General features: G+C 38.5%; 1 protein-coding gene across 3 annotated transcripts in view; it reads right to left on the bottom strand.

Annotated features, from left to right (window-relative positions):
- Positions 1-3,855: 3,855 nt before the first annotated feature.
- MAEA (macrophage erythroblast attacher, E3 ubiquitin ligase) overlaps positions 3,856-25,291 on the bottom strand; it is a 47,016-nt gene continuing 25,580 nt past the window's right edge. For all 3 annotated transcript variants that reach the window (XM_042871419.1, XM_042871418.1, XM_042871420.1), the window contains 6 exons: positions 16,793-16,915; positions 14,288-14,364; positions 8,078-8,186; positions 6,239-6,372; positions 5,490-5,685; positions 3,856-5,065 (listed from right to left, as the gene is read on the bottom strand). In XM_042871419.1, coding sequence (XP_042727353.1) covers positions 4,970-5,065; positions 5,490-5,685; positions 6,239-6,372; positions 8,078-8,186; positions 14,288-14,364; positions 16,793-16,915 — 735 coding nt within the window. In that variant the 3' untranslated portion in view covers positions 3,856-4,969. The remainder of the gene's footprint in view (positions 5,066-5,489; positions 5,686-6,238; positions 6,373-8,077; positions 8,187-14,287; positions 14,365-16,792; positions 16,916-25,291) is intronic.

Genomic DNA, 25,291 nt, shown 5'->3' on the forward strand with positions numbered 1-25,291 from the left:
ATTGACAATCCTTTTGTCCTGGATTGAATAGGCTTTATCATCTTTCCCTCCTCATTGTTCCTTCCAGCTCCATCAGGAGAAAGTCCAGGCTGGGAACTCAGAGGAGTGCCCTGGGAAAACCTGCTCCTCAGCAGGGGAGGTGTCCATCAGAAATACACAGTGCACGGGTTTGTCTCATGGGACAGGAAATAGGGCCAAAGGAACAGGCACAGCCCTGAGGTGTTACCTCCATATAACCAGCCTTGGCTTTGTGCATTAATCTGGGAATGAGGGAAATGTCTTACATGGAGCCAGCTGAGCAGGGGATGTGCTTCTGGTTGACGCTGCCGACCAGCTGTAGTACAAGGGATGCTCCAGGAAAGCATCACCAGGTCCCCTCACTGCTCCACTCCTTCATCCCGGTGGTAACTCCACCTTAGGGCTGTGTTTCTATGTCAAGGATGCAACACACTGGAGACTAAAAGCCCTCTGTGACCACAGTGCGTAATGAAGACTTTCCCAAGTAAGATTCTAATCAACAGCTGAATGAATTCCAGCACTGAAACCATCCCAAGTTTGGTAGTCAGCTCCTCCATGTTGTCTCCTTTCCTTCCTGTGTAATAACCTCACTGAAACTGTTTTTGTTACATTCCTGCTTTTTGTGTGACACCAGTAATGATCACTAGCATCAGTTCCATGACAGGATCTCAGGAACCTCATCAGTCATCATGCCCTTCACATTGCCTTTTGGCCTCTCTCTTAGCCAGATCTTCATGGCATTTCTAATCCCTCCCCCAGGTACTAGCTAATGCCAGCAACACGTAATACTGCAGTACAGCCGCATTTTTTGGAGATTCATAACAGCAACAGTCACAGCAGTGTGACAGATGTAGCTCAGTAAACACATCCCCTTCACTCAGCTGTCCACCAACTGCATTCTCCAGTGTAATAAGTTTGAGGATATCTAGGCAGCACCAGCTTTTCTTTCCCCCTATTCCCCTCATCATGTTGTTATTACAGAATTACAGAATCCCAGAATCCCAGAATGGCCAGGGTTGGAAGGGACCTCAAGGATCATGAATCTCCAACCCCCCTGCCACATGCAGGGCCACCAACCTCCACGTTTAATACTGGACCAGGCTGCCCAGGGCCACATCCAACCTGGCCTTGAACCTCTACAGATAAGGCACCCACAGCCCCTCTCTGGGCAGCTGTTCCAGCACCTCACCACTCTCTCTGTAAAGAACTTCCCCCTGACATCCAACTTAAATCTTCCCTCCCTCAACTTAAAACCATTTCCCAGTTATTTCATTTACCACATTTATACCATTTACCAGTTATTCTGGTAACTGCTCTGCAAACACATCCCCAAGGCAGATACTCTATCAGCTTTCCCTTCCTAGAGCTCATCAATTAAAAATTCCAGGTGAAAGATTATTTGATTTCTAAAATTTGCACACACTTTTTCATTTCCACATTGCTGAATTATTTCGGTGTGGCTTAGCACATCTCCCTCTCCACCTCACCCCAAATTGAACATCATCGTCTATATGAGGAGCAAGATGGGTGCTGAGTGCTGTTCTACAGATCAATCTGGAATCCCACCCCAGCGATGCAGTAGTTTCATGTCATTTTTTTTCTTCTCATGCTTTCAAAATAACCTGCAGTTATTTTCATCTGTGGAAGATGAATGGCTTTGAGCCATTCTCAACTCCACCCTGACACCTCGTTTGTATTTTAGTAAGTCAAACAAACAGCTCTTCTCGTTCATCAGCCTTTCCATTTCTTGTGCTGTTTCCTATTGTTCTTTCTGTGGTGCTTATTACCCTGCAGCTGATTTTCTCTGGCTTAGGGTACACATCTCCAGTCACTTCAGTAAGGTCAAATTGCAAGATTTTGCACTGCAGTCTGACACGTTTTCAAACCCCAAGGCTCCTCAGTGAAAGGATCATTGCCAGCCAGCAATAAGGTAAGGAATAATTTCACTGAAATGAAGAACTTCTCTTTGCTGAGTTGCAAAACTTGAGTTCAGACTAAAATCGGGATTAGATCCCAAGCTGAGGTTTTTCCACAAGTACCTCAGATCAGTGTTAAGCATAACCTGCACCCAAACTTCCAACTATGGAGGGAAGCATCTCTAACCCTACCTCACTTTCAGTGTTACATAAACTGTTCTTCCATAATTATCTTCCCACTGTACACAGAAGCAGGAATAAATGCAGTCATGTCGTAGGATGTTGGCAGGAAACATCCATCCATACTTATAGTTGGAGAGATTAAGAAATCAGGCACACACAGGCCACCTCCTCTGCTGACACAAAATCAAGATGCAGAATAGCAGAGTACAAAGCTATTAAAATGCGGTTTACAGGCAACAAGTTCATACCTGCTGTGAGTCATGTGCTGCTCTTGGTTTAATGCCTGAAGGAGCTACAAATTGATATGTCTGCTGGATTCTGGACTCCAGGCAGAGCAGTCAGGGAATACAGACCAGAAACCCCAGCAGCAGCAATCTCTGCCTGCAGCCATTTCTGGCCCCCACGAAGCTGGGAGGTTTTGAAGTCATGCTGGAGTAAGGCTGAGAATGAAAGGCACCCTGCAGGGCCTGCACTGGACACTGCCCACAGGGGTGAGCCAGGAGGCAGCAGCTGCCTGGAACAAACAAGGCTCACTGCAGTCCAAAGAGGTGGTTTGACTGCAGGCTTCCAGAGCAAGCAGTCACAGCTAATAAGAGCTTCTTTTGGACCTCTGGAGTGCGCTTTCTAGCACGCCATCAGGGATGCAGGTTGGCAACTGGATGCTAAAATGATTTTTCTGTAAGCAAAGGCCCTCCTGTTGCAGGACAGCAGCTCTCCTCCCTCACTCCCCCAGCTAGTTCTCAGGGAGCATGGATTTCCATCACTCCCCTTAGGCCACAGAAAGGAAAAAGGGCTGAAATCTCAGGAAGCTGCAGCTCTAACTGGTACTTAAAGAAGCAAAAGCAACAATTTCCATGACCTGCTACTGTTTGCTGGTTACCATTCACTTCTGCAGAACTGATCAAGAAAACCCAACACACACATATGGGGGAAAAAAAAAAAAAAAGCAAAACAAAAACCCAAACCAAACCACACACACATCCCTTCCCTGCCTTTCTATGAAGTTCTATGAAGTAGGGAGAGGTTGCCACTCTCAAAAATTCTCCTTGTCCTTCTCCTGCTATGACAGTGTGCAGAGTCAATGAAACAGATGCTGCTGCACTTGGATTTCAGCAATGCTTTCCCCAGGGCAAGCTTGAGCTGATGCTCCTAATTTTGCATTATCAGGAAGGAAAAAATAAATCACTTTGATTGCCAATTACTCCAGTTACTGATGCCAGCTCTCATTATCTGTCTCCACCTAAGCAGGAGTCACCTATATCTGCTACTTCAGAAAATGCTGAGGGAAGCAGACACTTCCAGCAAGGAGCACAGGAAAAACTGGTCTCTGCCAAACTGACAGCACTGCAGCACTCCTGATGCACCAGCTCAGAAGCATCAATAATGTATGCTTATTGAAAATGGAACCTTTGAAGACATAGCTGATAGGAGATCTCACTGAACTGATAGTGGCAGAGACGCATATAATCTTATAGCCTATAAAGTTGTGATTTTGTGAGTCCTGGAGGAAGTGACAGAACTGACAGGAACAGAGCGGTGTATGGTTCGCATGTGAAAAGTTTAAGCCAAGAATATGTATTTGGCTGAGATGCTCTTAATTTAGAACCTGAGAAAACAACGCAGATGATTTTACCTTGCATAATACTAAAGACACATCAAAATTGCACTCCTTGTGTGACCCTTATAAGAGGTTTTTTTTTTAACCATTTAAATACGAAGGAACTTTCTTATTTTATATAATCAAGAAATGGAAAACAGTTTTTATTAACATGTTTTACATTTACAATCTTTTATTAGCTAATCAACATCAACATGCAAAAATAAGCGCTAAATACAAACCTCTACAATATGGTTTTGTTTAAACTACAATGGTTTAATTCTTTCCAAAAGTCGTAAGGATGTGTTCTGGAGTCATTAAAATTGAACTATTAGTTTCAGTAATGAATACTATTTAGGCCCTAAAATTATGTAATTATCCTGCAAGGCATCTTCAGAAACTTTGCCCAACACTTAAGAATACCAGCTCATTTTCATGTGAGTACATTCTCAAAGCAAGAAATAAGGCAGTAGCACTAATGATTTCATATTGAACCCTATGCACATAACTAATAACTTTAGAAGGACTTTAACACTATGGTAGACTGGAAAAAGAACATTTAAACAAGCATCAAATTTTGCCTGAAATGTTCTCAGTTTCTCTCAATATTTATGCAACCTCCTTAAAATATTTGGGTTTGGAAAAAGACTTTATACTCCTTCAAACCAGTCCCTAGTTGATCCTCCAGAGAAGCCAGTCTCATGTCAACAACAACAATATTTTCCCATGGAAATAAGTTACATGATTCATGATCATGATTACTTCACGAGAGGATCATAAAGAAGGCAAAGAGGAGCTTAAAGGAGAGTATTTGTAGTACTGAAATCTTTCATAACAAAAGGGTCTTGGACAATTGTGAAGAAGAGGGAAGAAACATGGATTTAGGTTCCAATCTGTTGCAACTTCTCCCCCAGTGCAAGTGTCCATCTTTAAAGAGTTATCCTTTAAAAGATGAAAGTACTTTTGAGAAGAGTCCAATTTTTGACCTTATGTTACAAAACCTTGACAATCAAAGCTTCTTTTTGTTTTTATTCAAGTACAAACTTAAGTCATAATTCCTCTCTTCTTTTGTTTAAAGAGTGTTTATTGTTGCTCATTGATCTTTGGTCGCAAGAAACAATAATGCCACCGACAGGTCTGATCACCAAGGTGGCAGGTTTTGCTTCTTTGCCACACATTAAGGCCCCCCTTTACAGGGAATGCCAACGTACACTGTGTCAAAATTCCAGCGGCACTTTGTCTTGTTTGTACGGACCTACATGATGTAGACTTTCTCAGCTTGTGAGAAGTTGAAGACTTCTTTGGTTCTTGGGCAAATTACTTTGTCATCCTGACGAATAGAAAGCAGAGACTGGAAAAGAATGAAATCAAAAGATAATATTCACAACAGTATCTCAAAGCATTCATAACTCAGAGCGTTCTTAACTGCTTAGTAAATAATTCCTTCTTTTTTAAGGTACAGGCTGAGCTGAAAACATCTTTGCCCACATGGTACTTGCTCTATATTATTACACTCCAGAAGGGAAAATTTTCTGTGCCATTTGATTTCACACACTCAGTTTCCATGTTCACCACACATTACTTTTTTTAAAAAACAACTTTATCACATGCAATCCCTTAAGAATTACTGTAAAAGGGCTGTTTCCCCCTCCTCATCCCCTACTAATAGAGATGATCCTTCCAGCTTCCAGTTTACAAGCTCTTATTTTGACAGAGGAAGTTACTGTGACCACTGCTATTTCAGACATCAGTAAGGCAATGATTTCAACACTTACATTGTATCCATAGACATATCCATTTGGTAACATCATGGGAGGATTATTTTCATTCATTACATCCCCCGAAATCTTGCAGACTAGTCGGGAGTTGGCACAGTGTGCCATAGGCAGAGGCTGAGCCAGCTTGTTCAGGGATTTGCTACACACAGGGCAGTCTGGGTTTTTTGAACTCCCATCCTCTTTATAGCACTGTCTATTTAACAAGTTAAGGTACAACCAACAGATGCAATAGGAATCAGTTAATGAAATACACATCAGAAATACAGTAATCTGTGCAAGTTTAGACTAGGTTATACCCTGCGTGCAACTATTCAAGTTTAATGTGTGCATACAAAAATCAAGTGCTTGCTTTCAAGAAGGAACAGCAGTGAACAACATGCACCTGGCACACTCTTAGGTAATACTTTTCCTCTAGAGCATGTCAGTAGCATCAGCCTTTCTTAAATAGACTATGCTGTACAGCAAACAACCAACCTTCTGAAGATACAGGATATATTTTATACGCTTATAAAACAAGTGGGATAAACTCTCAAGTAGTTAAAAAAAACCTGTGGCTCTCATCCAGCTCTCCAACTTTTGCAAATATATTATCCTAGGATGCATAGAAAGGATGACCCAGTATGAAAACAATGTAGAAACAAAAAATAAGTAAATGTCCATTTTTTTTTTTTTTTTTTTTCTCCACTCTGAACAGCATTCATAGGAAAAACACTGTGCTCAACAGCAGTATCTGCATTGAAGGATACGGTGTTTTTATAGCTGAAAGGCCTGCCTGGAGTGTTATAGTAAAAACAGAATTGTTTCCCAGCTGATGTAGTCTGTAGTTATCATATCTAAACTGCTGTATCAGCATTCTCCATCGAGCAGGGTCCAAGAGATCCTGTTAAAAAAACACAACACAACTATAAGTTGTTTTTAATCTAGTTGTCCTGGAGGGGAGCCTGAGAGTGGTATAAACTCACTAGACTGAATCCATTAAGAAATAAAAGCGTACATGCTAACACACAGTAAGAATGTACTCGTTTAGAAAGGACCTCAACACTACGTTAGCAAAACTTTATTTAAAGCATTACATAAAATAGCTGACATGATGATATTCAGCACATGAGCTTCTGAAAACACGAGATCTTAGTTCCAAGAACATGCTTTAGTTTCTAATAAAAGACATCTATCCAGAGGTTCAATTAAGTGATTCTGCAATAAGCGTTGGCCCTACACTCTTCCTTGCTCTATCCACATCCATCAAATGTTCTAATTAGAGTTTGTAAATCTTCATAAGGATTTTTGTTTGTTTGGCATTCTAGAATACCAGTCCATTTAGGAAGCCACATTAGTATGTGGACATTTGCTTTAAAGCTTCTGAACTGGTAACATCCAACTTAACAGACATCTGTTGAAAAGTTAGAAGCATTTTACTTTAAGTCAGACTAATTCTACTAACACCTTTGTACTTTGTACTGTTTATGGAACTTCCAATCACTTGAACAAGACATTAAATCTGAAGAGCTGGCACAGCTTCAGGTTAGAGAATGCCATGCATTCAAGGACACATTTCTTATATATTGTAATGCTACAGGTTACAAAAAAATAGGTCTAAGTACATAATACAGCATTCATTTAAAAAGGATTTACAATAATCAGGAACCAAACACATAGAAGTGAAGGATATTATGAACTCTCAAGTCACAGCATGAAGAGTCATGCAGGAAGAGAAGACTCTGAAAACATACTTGTTATATTCCATATACAAAGGTAAATCCCTCCTTCTGCTCGCACCTCTCCCTTCCTACCTATAACCACATTTTTTATGAGAAATAGCAGTGCTGATCACTCTTAGAAATAAGCTCAATATTGTCAAACTGCACACGCTACACTTTGAGGCAAATAGGAGAAAACTTATTTTAATATATTTTGTTTATTAACCAGGATTTAAAAGAAAGTAACTCAAAGACAACACACTGTGTAGCAGTAGTGAGAAACTCAAAACATGTGATACCAAACTACGTAGGCAGTGATATTATCATGGTGCAGACATCAGCCCTTATGCTTTACCCTGCACCACTTTGGCTCTCTCTGTCTCTCCTCATTTTACTTCTTAAGCAAGGAAAGACAGGAGGAAGAAGGATGGACACCACCATCACCTTCTGTTGTGATCACCTGCGCTGCGAATTCCCCCATCCAGAGATCAAATTGGCCTGAGAACTTGTTTTGAAGTTTTAATAGTATACTTAAATATTTCATGTTGTCTTACATCCAATCTTTCAGCCCATTTATGTTGATCTTAGCATCAGTGGTTTAAAAATGTGCTTATATTGCCATGCTGATATGTGGCAATGTCATTTCACAGGATTCTTGCCTTGTTATGCCAGCTCAACTATTGCCTACCTTCCACTACCACTATCATCTATAGGTGAGGACTGGTATTAAAATTAAGGACTATAATAAATGGATTTTTTAGAAAGTACAACTAGGAAAAAAATAGTTTCTATGGATCATCATTGCATTCTGTTTTACCGAAAAACAAATTACAAGCTTGTTTTATTATTCCCACTGTAACACTGAATTTCAAGCACAACATTACTGACCTTATAGGGGGAGATATGAGTGTCTGAAGGAAAAGCCAACATCCCCATCACTTGTCGAACCTCATCCAGCTGGCTTCCCTCAGCCTGGCTGAAATGCTTCCTTGCATGTCTGAAACAGATAATTTAGACCTTCCAGTTGTTCCTCCATCAAGTAAATTTTCTCCATCATGTTATGTTAGACTTCAGAGAAAAACTAAATTCTGTTCTCCATACACAACCAAAAAGGTGGCGTACTTAAAGGACTTACAGTCCTACATATAAAAATACAAGAATAAACTTCAAACACCAGGAATTTTGTACTGCAATTACTTAGAAACCAAACTTTCTACCCGAGCACATAATCTTACCTCACCTACACCCAGCATGACAGATCCTAGACTGGTGGAAGAAATGTCTCCATTTACACAAGCTCAATGCGTTGCTCTTTTGCATACACTTGTAAGAAAGGAATGTGGTCCAATAATGTGGTAAATGTGGTATTATGAACCACTAAAAATCAAAGCATTTAAAATTCTATCCTGTTTTCATTGACATTTGAGAACATTTACCTTTGCCTAAGTGATTATTTGCTATAGGCAGGAAGGCAGCATCAGTTTCTGTACAGACTACTAGAAATTCTGGGCAATGCAATAAAACCCACCCTGCTATCAGCAGCTTTTAAAATACTATGAAAAAAGTATAACTACCACAAATTCATACGGAAAAGAGACACATAAGGCTGAAAGTTTAAAAAGAAAGTAGTAACAGAATTACCACAAACATCTTTAAAGACAAATTTTAAGACATGCACAAAACGCTGAGAAACTAGAGAATAATCTGTCAGGGATACTTGACTGCTTTAAAACTTTAAAATGAAGCTTCTCATGTAACCATGTTAGTTCAGCATTTCTGCCAAAGTCCCTAATTACAGTGTTGCATAGTAGACTGAATATAGAATCAGCTCTGTATTGAACTTCTGGCATTGCTAAAATGTAGAAAAGTCTCCTCTGTGCTTCATTTTCTCCATAACTTGTGTTATAGTGAAGATAAAAAGTTACCTTTCAACTACCACGAGTGCTCTTCTTAACCTTTTTAGAGATCTTTTAGAAGTCTTTTTCTAAAAGTACAGATGATTTTAAAAGCATGGAGTATTCTTCAATTATCCAAATCGTTCCCCTCCCAAAGAAGAGATACAGATGTAATTTTTTCTAATTCTGTGTTCTGCTAACTGTGCTTAGGTCACCAGTAATACCATGAGAACAGTCTCTTCAGCAGTGCTTCAGTCCTCCTACTTCCTCTCCCACCCAAACCAGGAAGCAGTGGAAGTTATGCAGGACAGAGTGTTTCCACTCAGCTTCCTATTTTGGGTGAGCAATTCAGGAATGTAAATATTGTTCCCCAGGTGATAACTTATGATAGGAAAAGTACAAAATTTGTGTCCTGAGAGCAGAGCCTAAGCAGCCTGAAAATGCTGGAAGAAAGCTCAAGTGTTTGTGTAGCCATGCACATGAAAGCAATAGCTGTTTGAAAGAAAGCTCAGACAAAGCAAAAATTCAGACCTACCAGTCAAACAGGATTACTGTGCACACACACAGGGGAGAGGAAGAAAAAAAAAATCATAAAATGATCTGATCACTCTGCACTTGTGTTCTGTGATGTCAGAACAGAAGCAGTAATTCAGTTTTGCAACATCCTCTTTAGATTTGAGACCCTACTCCCTGTCAAACATCAACTACTTATTATTACATTCCTCTTGCTTATAGGAAGACCTGATGCTGCAACACAAAAATACTGGCCACACTTAATGCCTATGTTCAAGAATATCTAGAATAAATTTTGTGTATACATATATAAAACCAGCATATGCCAGCCTTTCAGGTGAGAAGTCCTAACCAGACCAGCACTTCAATGACTTGAGAAGTACTGAACAACTTACAATATGGTACCATTTTGAGTTCTACCAGAAAGAATTAGGTTTTCCTAAGTTGGTTTGTGTTAGTTTTTGTCTTCTGATCTTCTCTGCCATGTCCCTTATAAAAACAAGGAAGTCCTCCCATGAAGCTTGAGATACTAATGTCTGAGCCTCACCTACTGTGCACCTGCAAGCCACAGTGAAAACAAAGATATGCTTCAGAAAGAAGCAATTTCATTAATTCACGGCATTATTTTTTTTGGTTAACATTGGGAAGCAAGAGGCAAAACTACAAGAATTTGTGGATGCAAAATATTTAAGTACCACTTTACTTCTCCTGTTACTGCCATTACTTAACCCTTCCCTTTCTATTGTGCTATTTCCATTCTCTCCATCTTTTCCAAATGTCAAACTCCTGGAGGTACGTATGAACACTAACAAGTGTTGCAATGCTTACTTCCAATGTTTTTACTACATTAGACATACTGGTCAGTATAGCTAGAACAGTGGGTTAAGGTTTTCATCATTGTGTGTGGGCTATCACTGAAATCACTGAATCCTCCCTTCTCAAATGCCAGAGCGATTCTGTAAATTCTGTAAACACCTTCTGTTAGAAATAGCTGTTCCTTCAGCACGAGGAAGTATGTATGCAAACAGTATGCTTGGCAAATCCAAAAAGGAAGGCATATCTGTGAAGGCTTGATTTACAGTCTGTATGAGGGCACAATGTTTTTCGGAAAGCATTTAAACTACAGAATGTACATGTACACATCTATTATGCCTGAATACTTGAATGAAAGCATTTATCAGGAAGAAGCAATAACTTAACATGAACACAGTGTGTTATCAGGGAGATTTATACTTTCTGCTCAATTCTTCGGACCCATTCCTGAATGCATTTATCTCAGAGACTGTTATCATTAGAAAAAAAAAAATCTATAATTGGAGCACTTAAAGTTTTATTATTTTTATGCAACTGTTCAAACAGCACTTCCCCACCCCTCAGGAGATAAAGACGAAGGAAAAAAAACTGTGCATATATACCCTCATTGGTGATAAGTATACTAAACTTAGTAGTGGCCATTTTCTTCGTACATCACTGGTCACTCTTAATTACTATTTTTGTCCTTTATGCCTGAAGTTTACAGGCTGTTTTGTTAAGCTTTTAGCTGAGAACTGTGCATCCACGACTCCCCACCAAAGCAAAGCAGCAGAATGCTGTCAGATTTTTGAGAATGAAGTTAGTGAGAGTCCCAAAAGCAGGAAATGAGTGTCATTCATTGCTACTGCAGCAGGCATGGACTTTAAGCAATCGGAAGAGACTGTAGGAGTTACAGGCTGATGGGTTAGCCTAAGAACTTTGTGATGTACTTAGGCAGAAGTGATTTACTCTCTGTATTGAAAAAACAGCTTTTGTACATTCTTGAAACAAGCTCTCTGAAAACTGCTCTGATAAGCTACCTTAGAGCAAGGTCAGTCTGTACTACTTCTATTTTAAAAAGCTACAGAAATTCAAACACGTTTAATAAGATAAATATTTTTAAGGCTCCCATCAGTTTCGTCCTAAAAGCAGTACGGCACTTTAGAGGTTCGCAGCAGGCAGCAAGCAAAGCTTTCAAACTTATTTAAACACCAGCTGCGTCTCAACAAAATGTCAGCTCTCTGAGTTCCACTCATACAGGAAACTACTTGGTAAACAGCCTCTTTCTCTGCTTTCTAATGGATGCCTGACCTATTTATTGCACCAGGGACACAATACTGAAAGAATCCTGCTGCAGGCACTTAACAGAAGCAAGCTAATAAAAACACAAGTTCCAATGGATTGCAGCAAGATTTATGCTACACCTTCCCTCGTTACACACTTATTTTGAAGCAAAGGAGCACACAATGCCACAAGCTAACTTTTTAAAACCACATTCCTTAAGGACAGCACTCAGAAGTTGAACTTAATGTACAAAATGATCAGAAATTATCAAGTTAGAAAAGTGAATTGAGAAGACCTTCTCTGTGGGTCTTTTCTTTGACAAGTTATAGAATTAAAGCAGCATTATCATCTGTGGCAAGTCACAACTGCCAAGTGTAAACACATTGCAACCCTGAACTTGAACAGGTATATGGAATCCACATGCTTTAGCATAACATACTGAAGCTCATTTCCAATGTAGAAAGGACAAGCAAGTTTTAAATCTTGAAGGATTTAAACGTGCTTTAATACCTGCTTACAAAGAAAGCCTCAAAGGTATAAGAAGCAACCACAAATCAATGAAAGCCCATGAAAGTACAAATTATTCCATGTCAAGAGTGCTGGGCCCTAAAATGAGGGCAACAACTTGCAAATTCTACTAGATTTAACAAGGAAAAGGAACCAGGAGGAAACAAACTTCCAGAAACAGTAACAGAATACAGAATGAGCTTGTTACTTTGTCCCAATTCTTAGCCCATCTCTTTACTTCGGCTCTACCCCCATTCCATTTTCTAATCTACATAAGGAAGTTGAAGCTCAAAAAAAGTAGTTTTCTGAGCATGGACTATTCATTGTTAAAGATGCATGACTGCACATTTGGCAAAGAAGCAAAATTAGCAGAGAGTAAAGCTAAAGGCACAAAGGCACAGTATTCACTGCATATAAAGGACACAATGGGCTTCAGAAGACAGACCAAGTAGTTCAGTCTTTCATCCTTTGCCTAAGTACCTGGCTTAATTCCTCAGGACCTCAGAGCTCTGTCAAAAAATGTGTACATACCTAAAAGACAGCCTCTCCATCCCTCAATCACACAATTATTTAGCAGTTTTATCAGACTGCATGTTTGGTCATAAGTAAGACAACTACCAGTTAAGTGCAAGTAAGAATGATATGAGGTGTCTCAAAGCCAACAAGAGATTTGAACAAATCCGAAATAACCCCTAAAACTAAGAGGTGGGTCATTTTGGTGTAGGTATTAGCATTAGGCTAGCCTCTCAGCATTGTTGAGCTGCCTTTTCCTTTTCTTCCTAAATACAAGAAGGACCAAGTTTCTCATCCATTTATTCAAGAGAAATCATCTGGTTCACCCTGCAGAGGAATTGCTACATCTAAAGCAGATGACTGAGCTAAAAAATGCTTTCAGTCTACACTTATGATACTTGATATGTTTCCTACAGCTCTGTACTCCTCAGACCAAAAAGCAGCTTTTCCACAAAACACAAACCTCCTGCTGGTTTCAATTTCTAGTACAACTTCAAAGGCAGTAATACTTCCCACTTCTTCAACATAAAACTTGTCAGAAATCTTAAGGTGCAACAGTTATCACTGCAGTGTATTAGAGAAGCATCAAATCCAGCCATAAAGCTTGTCAACTCACCCTAGGTTTAAATACCCTTAAAGATAAAAACAACCAGAACCTGCTGTGAGGTCCTCTCCCCCTTCTCCATATCTAAGCTCCAGAAGCTCTGTTCTTGCATCATAACTTATGATGTAGGAAAAAGTACTCCTGTAAGAATTACCAACACATTTTATAGTTCCACTATCAAATTTGCACTTATTTCAGCAGAACTGGTTTCCTGCATTATCCTGGAGCATTATTTCAAGACTTTAAACCAAAACTAAAAAGCATAAATCAATTCATGGACTGAAACTGCCAGAAAGATCATCTTATGGCTGAAGCCAGGCCATGATCAGACCTAACTTGAGTTCTCCAACTCATTTGCCCACCTTGGGCAGCTTTACTTTCTTCTCAAAGTTCTAATGTTAAACTAGTTCAAGTGATAAAATGGATAGTGAGTTTATTTGGGGCTAGGGAAAGGGAATGAGACATGACTTATTATCACATAACAAGGAATTATCAAGTTATCCATTCAATACAAGTACAAAAAGAGAACTTGGCTTAAAGCCTAAATGTGACAAACAAGATTATAGATAACAAAACAGAAGATAATTCAGTCAAATGAACTGTTAAGCTTCAGACGTGTTTCTTTCACCTTTTAGTATTTTTTTGTAACAAAATTGCAATGAGTTCCTACCATAAACTAAGATAAGTATGTTCATCACACACCACCAGAATGCTTAGTTTTAAAACCAACTTTGCAATCCTTGACTGTGGAGTGAAAAGATGTGGAGTTTAAATAACAACAGATTTTCAAAGAAGTTGCATCTGGTCTGACATCTCACCTTTGGAAAATACAAAAAACATAACCTCAACTAAAATCCAAAACATGATCACAATAACACTATCAAGACTCCTTGCAGCTGTGGGGCTTTCAGGTATTGCAGTAACAGTCACATTGCTGATGAAGCATTCTATTGTTGTAAAAAACGTTTGTAAAGCATCCTATTTTCATACCTCACAGCATCCAGTCTCTTGTTCTGTCGAATGAGTTCAATGAACTCCTGAATCCTTAGGCTGAACTCCAGACAGCTCTGAGATTAAAGACAAGACAGGGTCTTAGATGGTGCCAAAACCACGCTTCTCCAGATGTTAAATACTATGTGTGCACAACAAAAAAGCGTTAATTACATGCAATCTTGTTTGCTTGCTTTTAGGTATTCATGCAGAGAAATTCGAAATGCTGTCTACAGACAAGACAGCAACACAGAATTCCCTAAAAGCAAACAAAAAGCTCTTCCATTTGCCTCCTTCCAAATTCCAGCATTTAGGAGGAGTGAACATTTTCTTGATGACTGAAATCATCATTATTTAGGGTACAAGTAGCAGGTGGCCTCTCTGTACTATCTTAAAGTTAAAAGCAATAGATTCAGTAGAAGTTTGGAGCCAGTTTAAGACATGAGAGATTGACCCAAAAAACTGCAAGGAAGAAATATGCCTTTGAACTCATTCTGAAAGTGCCCTCCTATTAAGAGGAAGCAGCATGGGATCTAGACTGCTGCGGACCTCTCCCCAGCTCCCTTTTTTCATGCTTCTACCCCACTGCTGTTGTCAAGCATCTAAAAGCCATGCTAGAAACAAATCTCAAACAAAAAACCAAGTGGCATTTACCTGCTTGGGGAAAAAGGTAAAATTTGAAGCCTAATGAAGTTAAGTGTCCCTTTAAATCAAATTCCATCATCAAGTCACAAAAATCTATTAAAAAAACTTTGAATATATAGAATTAAGAAAATTCTCCCCCTAAAAGAATAATTCATTACACTTCCACATAGAGACACAGTTAACTATTTTATTATTATTACCCTAACAACAAAAAACCAGAGTCCCATCTGAATCTTGAAAAACAACTATTTTGAGATCCCCTCAGTTGCTCTGTTGGGCAAATCTATTTTCTGCTCCCCAAAACTTCTGATGAATAGTTGTCTTTTTGTATTGTCCATCAGTACAATACCATCCAAAACTCCTCAGAGACTTCAGGAGGAATTTGAGCAACTCCAAACTTCCATCAGTAAACTGCCTGGGGTGACTGCTGTGCACGTTGCAGCAATTTCTTGGTTTAAGATTAGAAATGTAAACCACTTGAAAATAAGTGATATATTCTGTCCTGTTAAAGTACACCTGTTTAAGGAGTAAAAAGTAAATTTTCCAAGTACACTTTCCTCTGTGCTCAAGACCATAGTTTGCAAAGTAAAATTTTGACTTGATTTGCAATTCTCAACTAGAATTAGAGTTCTTTCTTCAGATCTACACAAAACCCTTGTTTAGAATACTGGTTAAGTTGGTTTCTATTAAAGAAATTAATCGAACTTATTAATTGTTAACGATACCAAACCCTAGGGCTCAGTTATTTCATTAACATGTTTCAGCAGCAGAGAAAAAACCCACAGCTCTCCCCTTCGCCCCCAAGAAAACCCAACCTGCAGAGACTAAGTAGGGCTTGCAGAATTTTTCTCCCATTCTCCAAAGAGGAGGACAGGGAAGATTTTTTCCTTACTTGTTTGGCAAAGACTGCTGATGAAAAATTAAGATATTCACCCATTAATTTCTTCCATTACTTAAATATATTAAAATTACACATATATTTTTTCCCCCGCAGTACAATTATGCAGTAATGTCCACATACCAATTCTGGTTTTCCTTTAATGGTTTCCAAACAAAGATCATTTTCTTTAGAGTAATCATTGGCTGTTTCACTTGTGTCCCATCTTTGGTTCATTCTCATTTTGGTGCCCGAGTGACAGAGATGTCACTCTTTGCTTATCTTTAAGGATATGTAAATTTTTCATTAAAGAAAGCTTAGTTTAAAAACCAAAACTTCTGAAGGAGGCACAGGTCGTGATTAATACAGTCAAACAGATTTCTGCAAGCTCTATAAAAGACTATAACATGTTTTAAAATGTAGAATTTGAGAGTCAAGGAAATTTAAACCAAGTGCACAGGGACCAAAATACAGCATGTTCAGGTCACAACATTCAATGGCTAGAAGACAACTTACTCTGTTTATTGCTTAATAAGACTTGTTCTCATTTTTGTAAGAAACTCTTCAATACTTTCCTCATGTAAAGCTGCTTCTTCACTCAAGTCTGTTTAGTTCTGGATTTACGTATATTGCACTTCAAAAATACAAATCCATATGATATTTCTCTCAGACATTGGTTTACAAATCAATCTCATTCTTCATGTATGAATTATGAGCTGCATTCTCAGCAGGATACAAAGAGCTGTACACAGATCCACATGCACCAAGACACTACTACATACACTGCAGTAAGGTCTGGCATTCACTTGGGCTGGTTCAGCACCAGTAACCTTAACCTTAAAAAATAAATTTTGTACTTACTGCCCTTACTTTTATACAAGGCTTCATTCAAGACCTATAATTTAAACCAAATTGACCATATCAAATAACCAACTACTTTAGAAAACCGCTACTTAGGCAAAACATTGACATTGTTTTCATACCTTCATTTTTCTGAGCCTGGATTTGTTATCGTGACACCAAGCCAAGCAAGTCATAGTCTCTTGTCTCTCCAATGACTCTTCCACTTCTTTAGCAGTCAAAAACATCTCAATATTTACTAAGTCCTTAAGGAGCAAAGAAAAAGGAAAGCACAGCTTGTTAAACCATACTGATAATTTACACAGCAATGCATTTAACCAACTGGAGCACAGGGATACAAAAACTGTTCTAGAGACATCTTTAAAGGTCATTACTTAAAATATACAGTAACAATTTTGTAAAGACTCCATTTCCATGTGCCAAGATAGACTCGTAGTAAAATGACCACTCTTCTAAATCTATTTATGCAACAGAACTAGAAAAAAGAGTAAAGATGACATCTTGAAGCTTTGCAAAGAAATTGACAAGATCTCATCAGCTGGGTGCAATCCATATTTCCAAGAATACCTGGTTTTCACAATGCTTATGTCATTGGACTAAGGAATTGAGGAACCATATAATGACACTGGCATAACGAAAGTAGATATGTTTAAAGCAGGAGCAGCATCTGGTATCAAGTTTGTCAGCAGCAAGCCTTGTACACACCTCTGCTACTTCACTGCAAGCTGCTTTTTGCATTTGTACCAACCAAGGTTAACACAGTCCAGTAAGATTTAAGATCTCCTAGGCTAGCAAATAATTTTTTCCCATATATTTCTAAAAAAGCAGTTAGCTTGTTTCCAAACAATATAAACAAGATTCACTCTGAATTGGCACCACCAGAAGTTATTTCTGAGCTGCATAAACACATCATGCTGTTACAGTTCACACTTTGTTAAAGAAAATACACTGTGAGATTCCATAACTCAATACAAGCAACAATCCAGTATCAAATGTTTGATTAACACACCAGTTTGGAACAAGTTCGCTTTTATGTAGACTTCATAGCAAAATGCAGAAAATCATACAACTGAAATGATAAGTATGGCAAATGTTATAGTAGCTGCAGTGAATAAAACCTCTCTCTGAAATAGGTGGCATTTTCAGCTAGTAGAACAGCTGAATATATTCAGCATTAGACTTTACTGAGGCCAAGTTAAAAAGCATAGAAATAGTGCCAGGCACATCGCATTCACATCTTGCATTTCATCAGCCAATTTCTCCTTATAAATACGGGAAGCCTCCTACTATTGGAAAAGCAGGGCAGATTGGACTAGGTTTTGTGAGAATGGTTAAGAAATGTAGACACGTTTCATGCATTTCTAAATTGCAGTGTGGAGCACAAAAACTTCTCCTAAAGTTTTCTCCATTAACAGTTTGTTTTGGAAGTCACATGCAAAGTTTACATGCAACATGCATTACATTTTAACAGAATGTATGACTGCAACAACAAAAGCATTATATCATCAATAGATGAAATTAACATACAACTTTAGTTACCAAATCCAAGTAAGACTGAGGTCAGAGCTAAAGTAGTAAAGGAGTGGCAAGTTTATAGAAGGAAACTAATCTTACCCATGTAAATCAACTGTATAATAATCTGACATTCAATGCCACCATACCCATTATCTTGTTGGCCTATTTTTCCATGCAGCTGTTAAAACTGACTAGAGTTAGAACAGCATTCCCCATACATCTCCCCAGGACTAAGTTATATGCAACCTCTTAGTAAGCAGCATTAATTTTTACATCCAATTACAACAAAAGCATTTTCTGCTACTTCAATAAAGGTCTGGATATGTGATATATACCAAGAAACTGGTGGTTTTGCCACATTTGTTCACATTTGTTAGCTTTTCCTGGCTTCATCAAAAGTATGGTGTTCTTTTCAAATATGTGCATAGGCATTATAGGTCAATGAGCTGGTGAAAATCCCAACTAAAAGCATTTACCAGTGAGATGATAGTATAGCAATCTTCAGCTCTCTCTCAACTATTGTTGAGGGAAAGAAGTTGTAGCAGCTGCTGAGAAAGAAAAAACCTTCAAAGTGAAAATAACTCCTACAATCCTTTTTCAAATTTAATATAAAAAATGCTCCATTTGGTACAGACATGTTAATTGGATTTGTGTTTGCCAAAAGGAATCAAAGCTTGGCAGTTGCCTCCATTAAATAGACAGTATGAATCCAGAAAACAGAATATTATTAATTGAAAGATTTTCCTTTGGAACTACAACCGCATTTAAATTGTTCCAATAAATGTTTTTGTTCTCTGCTGAGTAGGTAGCAAGTAACAGAACAATATACAAAAGCATTAAGAAATCCATTTGTGGGGAAAAATAGCTTATGGATTTGATAACAAACAATTGTAAGTCTTGATTAAGCAGATTGACAGAACAAAAATACTAAGATTCAATCAGGCAATATTCTTGTAACAAAACCCTACACGTGCTGTTGTTACTTTTTAAAGTCTGATCACTCTTTCCTATTTTGGTTGTGCCTCCACAGTGTATTTCTTCAGTTGTTGTTAATGAAATAGAAGTACAGAGCATGAGAGGACTATGTGGCTTTAAAAATGGCCCTGGTCTTCTGTGCAGGTCAACACTAAGTTCTCTGGAGAACTACTCTCTCACATCTTGCATATAAATTATAAAGCAATTCTAAGGTCTCTATCATCTTTTTCACCACTGCAAGTGTTTCTTCATTTCACAGCTTCAATTTTCACATAAAAAAATGACTGCAATATTTTATTCCCTGACTGCAAAGTTATAGACAAGCCCTGTGCTGTACAGTGTTATCAAACCACAACATACAAGCACACCTCCAGCCTCCCATGCACGTCCATGATAACACTGACTAAATTAACTCAGAAATGCTTGACTTTCGATAGGAGGACTAAGTAATGGCAAACCTACATCCAGGTAGGAGGAAAAAAAACCTCTGGCCACATATATTAACAATTATGCAAACAAAGAGAGAGAACATTCCTCTTCCTCCTACAGAAAGCAAGGAATTATCAGCTACATTTTATTGTTTCTGCTTATAACTGCTGGACCCAAGTCAACCTCCCTTCCCATCTACTCACCAGGTACCAGAAGGGTAACTATTTAAGCACTGGACAAGCATTATCATAAAACAACTATTCAATTCCATTATGGTAGTTCAAACTTCACAGAAAAAAAGACCTATTACAGAAAATCACACCCTAAGTCTGAAGGCACTTAGGTGGAACCAGAGACTTATTTATACATCTATCCATCACCCTGTGCTCAGCACAATTTACATATATATAGCTTTTAAACATCACTACTTTTTAAGCTGCAAGTGCTTACAGGGAGGAAGGCTACCAACCCTATAATACTGCACAGAATTTCACTAATTAAGGTATAAAATACCGTGAAGAATGAGGATTCCTTTACTATGATGATTACTACCTGTAATCCCAGCCAACATAAAAGCCACAGCCCTATAAACGTACTTCTCTTTTCTTTCTCTGAGATGGGTTCTGGGTAAGAACATCCCCAGCATGTACATGCACGTCTGCTCCTTTGAGGGCATCCTGAGCTCTGATCACTGCCAGCAAAGACTGAGAAACTTGGTTTTCTCACCTGAGCAGCAGCACCCCATTTTCAAGAAGCTCCAGCACCCACCCCGACTGGAGACCAGGTGCAAACACTAACCAGTAGTTAGATACCAAACTGCACCTGAAAGACTGAACACTTTTCTTCCTAGAAGGAACATTTAGACTTAAGTTTATACCAGTTGCAGGATAAACCTGCAAGGAAGCCAGTTAGAGTTCCCAAAGTCCTTGGAGACTTTCCTTGGTATGAAAAACAATCAACAAAAACACTAATCGAAGGCATAAGAACTGAGAGAACACGAAGAAATGGGCTCAATTTCATGAACTCATATGGTTGTGGAAAAATAACCAACCTGAACATTGTGTGAGAAGAACAGCTGAGAAATGAAAAGGTGCATACTAAAGGCAGTCAGATAATTTGCTTATAAGTTACAGATATTTTGACTTTACATATGAACACAACTATGTATGCTACAAAGCTTTCCTACCGCAGAATTTTAAAGCAAATGAGCAATCTGCCATCACACATTCAAATGTGAACTACCTTTGATTTAAATTTAAGCAAAGTGTGTAACTAAGGTCCTATATTGAAACAGAATTCAGTAGTGAACTGGAGAAAAAGCAGCAAATCCACTTACTGGTAGGAAATAAATACAGCAAAGTCTCGCTAAGAATAACGAATGCCAAACTTGTTTGTCTTTCTTGCTCTGTAGGATTTGCACAACTGCTGACAATACATATTTGCACAAGATTCCTTTATTCCAAGACACAGACAAACTTTATTCACTTCACTGCAAGCTAACTGCATCACAGTCAAAGACAGCAATAATTCAACCAAAGAGCTTTCTTTTACTGACTTATAGAAGTGACCTCTTCAAAGATGGCAATGCAAGATTCCCCCGGGACATCTTCAGAAAGCTCCAACCTCCTATTTAAAGATCAGCACAGATGCAGAATCCTTCATCCATTTTGTCAGAACTTGTTTATCCATCTTTAGACTGTAATCACACACTGAGTAAATTAAAACTTTATGATGAAATTACAAATTATTTCTTAGTTCCAGTCATAACCAAGAGACAGCAACATGTGTGAGAGGTAGTTTGTTTCACAGCAGGTAAAATTCTGAACTTCACTACAAATCACTTTTAACAAGTCAGTCATTTGCTATTTTTAAGTCTATTCCCAAACAAGAACCAAGCTTGATGCCAAGTGGATGTATGACAGTTTTAGTGAGATTGACTTCCTATAGATACTACAAGCATAAGAGCACCATTCTCATACTAAAAAAGGTTTTGCTGAAGTACTCAAGCATTCAGTAGTACAGTAAACATCCATTTAAACCCTCTGTATATGAAATACAGTAAACACTTGGATCACTCTAGAATAAGTTAAAAAAAAAAAAAAAAAGCTGTATTAAGCTTTCAGTGAGTACTCAGATATTGAGCTATCTATCTTGAACATGCAGCCTAACCTCCAGCAGAGCTTAGGAAGCAGTTATAAAACAGACAGAAGCGCAGCAATGAACAGCTACAAACAAAAGGTAACTTCAGTGTTACATATTCATATACTGATTTGTTAGATTTTCTTCTGTGATGAATACACAGCAAGTGCAGGAGCTGCCCTGACAGTGCATCTATCACCACACAGCTCAGGAATAAAGCAGATGCAAACACCTACAATGCTAGACAACAGGACCCAGCAGGGAAGAAGGAGGCTACCATTCTTCTGCAATGCAGAAAGAGTGACAATGTGTCAGTCTAGACTAGAACATACCACAGTGCCTGACAGGTCCATTCTTTTGCCCCTATACAGCAAAAGGGAAACACTACAGGTTGTAAGAACCCATCCTTCATAGTGAATTCAGAATATAAAAAAAAAAAAAAAAAAAAAAAAAAAAAAATCGCACTGAGACAGAAGGCAGAAAAAATAAAACAAAAGCACAGGTAGTAACAAAGCAGCAACATCACAGTTAAAGATCTGTTAAAAAGAAGCACAAATTAACATTAAGAGGTCTCCTTACTCTTTGCTCATAAAATAATGTTGCCTGAAGTTCATTAAGCTACTATTAAGTGTTATAATGCTACACATTAACGGCACTACAGAGAAAATAAACAGACTAAATGATGGAATGCCCTACTCAGAAGCCAGCTGCAAAGCTAGTTGTATGAAAAAAGCAGAGAGAGAGCCAAACCACAGATCCATCAACAGACAAAGCAGAGAAGTTTTTGTCTACAAAGTAAACACAGTATTCCATGGTGTACATAGTTGAGCTTTTGCATGAGAGCATCTTCTGTGACCTCTATATGGCTTAGACTTTTATTTTACCCAGTTATTTCTAGAGGACCCCAGTAACACTGTGACTGTCAGAACACTGCCTGGCATGAAGCAATGGTGCTACTTCTTTTGGCAATTGGTTCTAGTGAATAAACTTACAAGTCCATTTTATTTCAAATTAAACTTTTTTTTAAACTTCTGATTCCATGCACTGCTTCTTTCTTACACCTTTCTCCACTTGATGAAGTAGTCCCTCAAATTACTATTTTCTGCTCCTGTACCTTGCAGTTCACTTACCAAGCTACTCCCCAAGCCTGCTCCTTACATCTTTCAATCACCTGCCATCGTCTCCAACTGCTTACTGAAGTAAAGAGACCAAAAGAAACAGATTCTGCTTCTGACTGCTCCGCAGGCAAACAAAGAACTGTTTTGTTTGCCTACTTGTCCTCACACACATCAGTCATTTTGGTGGAGCCTCATAGTGCAGCTAGCTAGGCTGGTTATTATAGCAAGTTGTTCTCCCAAAGCCTCTCATCCTGTCTCAGCAGCTTCTGTAACAGCAAACAGCTGCATCTTACCCAGCAGGACATTATACCAAGCTTCACACAGTCATGTCTACACCAGACTAGTGCAGAAAGCCTTCAGAGCTTTTAAGATGCATCTACAGGCAGAAAAAAGCTTCTGCTCACCACTGTTTTCTGCAGTAGCCTCTTCTGGTTGAGGAAAGAACATCAACCCCTGGCCAGGTGAGCACAAAGCACTGCCATCACCCAAGCAGGAACAGTCTGCCCTAACAGTGTGGACAAAATTGAACTCCTGTCACCAGTAGAGCAACAGGAGAACGCATAGCATGTAGAGCAACATTTATATTTTGAAGGAATGGCTGGAAAGAAGAACGCGTAAGGAAAACATCAGAGGCATAAATGAAAGCAAACCTCACACATCTAGACAGTCTCTACTTGAGAACTCCATTCTACCATTAGATAGTATTTCACTTCAAGAATCTTAAATGACTACATTTAAACAGGACATTTTGCTAGCCTTTCAGATTAAGATTTTGAAATAAAGTATCTGTTAGGTATATTACTTACAAGAAGGTAATCCATTTTGTCTAAAAGAAAACTGGAAACACAGCCTCAACATCACAGCACACTTCATGTTGTTGGCTTTGAAGTGTCAAATGATTTGCAATGAGAAAGTTTGTTATTCTGGATTGATCGGGACTATTATATATTTACATAATTGTAATTCCCAAAGATGCTGGAGACAAACTGCACATGTAAGGCTGTTCAGGAATTAAAGCACTTGGAAATTCAGATGAACACACTCAGATGTTCATTATATCAATGTACTGGAAGTTGCCATGCCTACACTAAGAACATTTGGAGGAGCTCCTGAGTTGCTAGTGTACAGCTCAGCACTGTAAGGTAACAGCCTGGCCAGCTCAGCAGCTCCTTTACAGGCAGCCTCCTCCAACCTCTCCAGTGTGGGAATCATAGGAGAAGGACACAACAGATAGCTTCAGACAAACTAGCTTTTGCCATTCGGCCTGCAATTAGAAAGTCAACCTATCTGTATTCTGTGTAACAGCAAGGCAAAGGCTACATGCGAGTATTATCACAAATTTTATTTACCTGTTTAAAACAGAAGCATTACGAATATAAACTTATTTCGATGAATATATACTCAAGTGCTTGCATAACACCTGGACCACATCTTCAAGATTTCTAAGTGTGCAGTGCTGTGACAGTTACAGGAAGCATTGGTTCAGCTTGAACATCACATGGCCTCCTTTAAGCAAACTTAAGGTTCCATAAGCACATGTATTTATCTCCTACTGAAGCAATCATATTACTAATATTCCTCCTATTCCAAGTAGAAAGCACCAAGAACACTGAATCAGTATTATGCAGCTTTTAGATCGAGATTTCACTCCTACTTCCTTTAGTTGTAGCAATTCAGTGGAAATAACCATTCCAGGCATTTGGGGCCCAGACTCTTTAGTGAGTAGGAAGATGAAGTTACTCAGGAAAAGCAAGATTTCACGAGATGCAGATCTGGCATCAGGTTTTACTCCATAAAAGAAATCATTCAGCAGTCATCTCAAGTTTCAGTTCAAAGATCCATTTTACAGTTTTGAGGGTTTCTTTCTTCAATAAAGCAAAGAGAGAATCTTTAGCTTAAAGGCAGGGGTAATTTGAGATGGGCTACCTAATGAAGAGTGCAGCCACTTGGTCAAAAGCCATACAGCTTGTCTAGAGGAATATCAATCTCTCTTATTCTAAAGGTCATCAAAATAAGAATTCATGACTCCTCATAGCCAAATTAGATGGAATACCTGAGTTTGCTGCAGGCATCTTTACAAATATTCAGAGTTAATTAATCTGTCCAAAGTTATTTCCAAATAATTAAAACCAAAGCTGTGTCTATGAAATAGAAAAGAGGAAAAACTGGACCAAATTATATAGAAGGGAGAACAGCAGATCAACTTATTGAGACAGTGACTGCTGTATTTTTGAATTAGATTTTGACCACAAGTGAAAGGAATATTTGCCACACCAGTTTCAAAGATAAGTACTTCCAGAATGGCTTTTCCAGTGTCTGCTATGCTTTTGTATTCTACAGGGACTAACAGTGACCAGAAACTTAGAAGTTTTGCTTGAGAAAAAAAAACCAAAACAGCTAAGATCTGAATTCCCACACCAAGAAAGTGATTTTCTTTAGAACAGT

The sequence above is a fragment of the Lagopus leucura genome, unplaced genomic scaffold (assembly GCF_019238085.1).
Source record: "Lagopus leucura isolate 7727_CA_CO unplaced genomic scaffold, USGS_WTPT01 Super-Scaffold_100004, whole genome shotgun sequence".
NCBI classification, from domain to species: domain Eukaryota; kingdom Metazoa; phylum Chordata; class Aves; order Galliformes; family Phasianidae; genus Lagopus; species Lagopus leucura.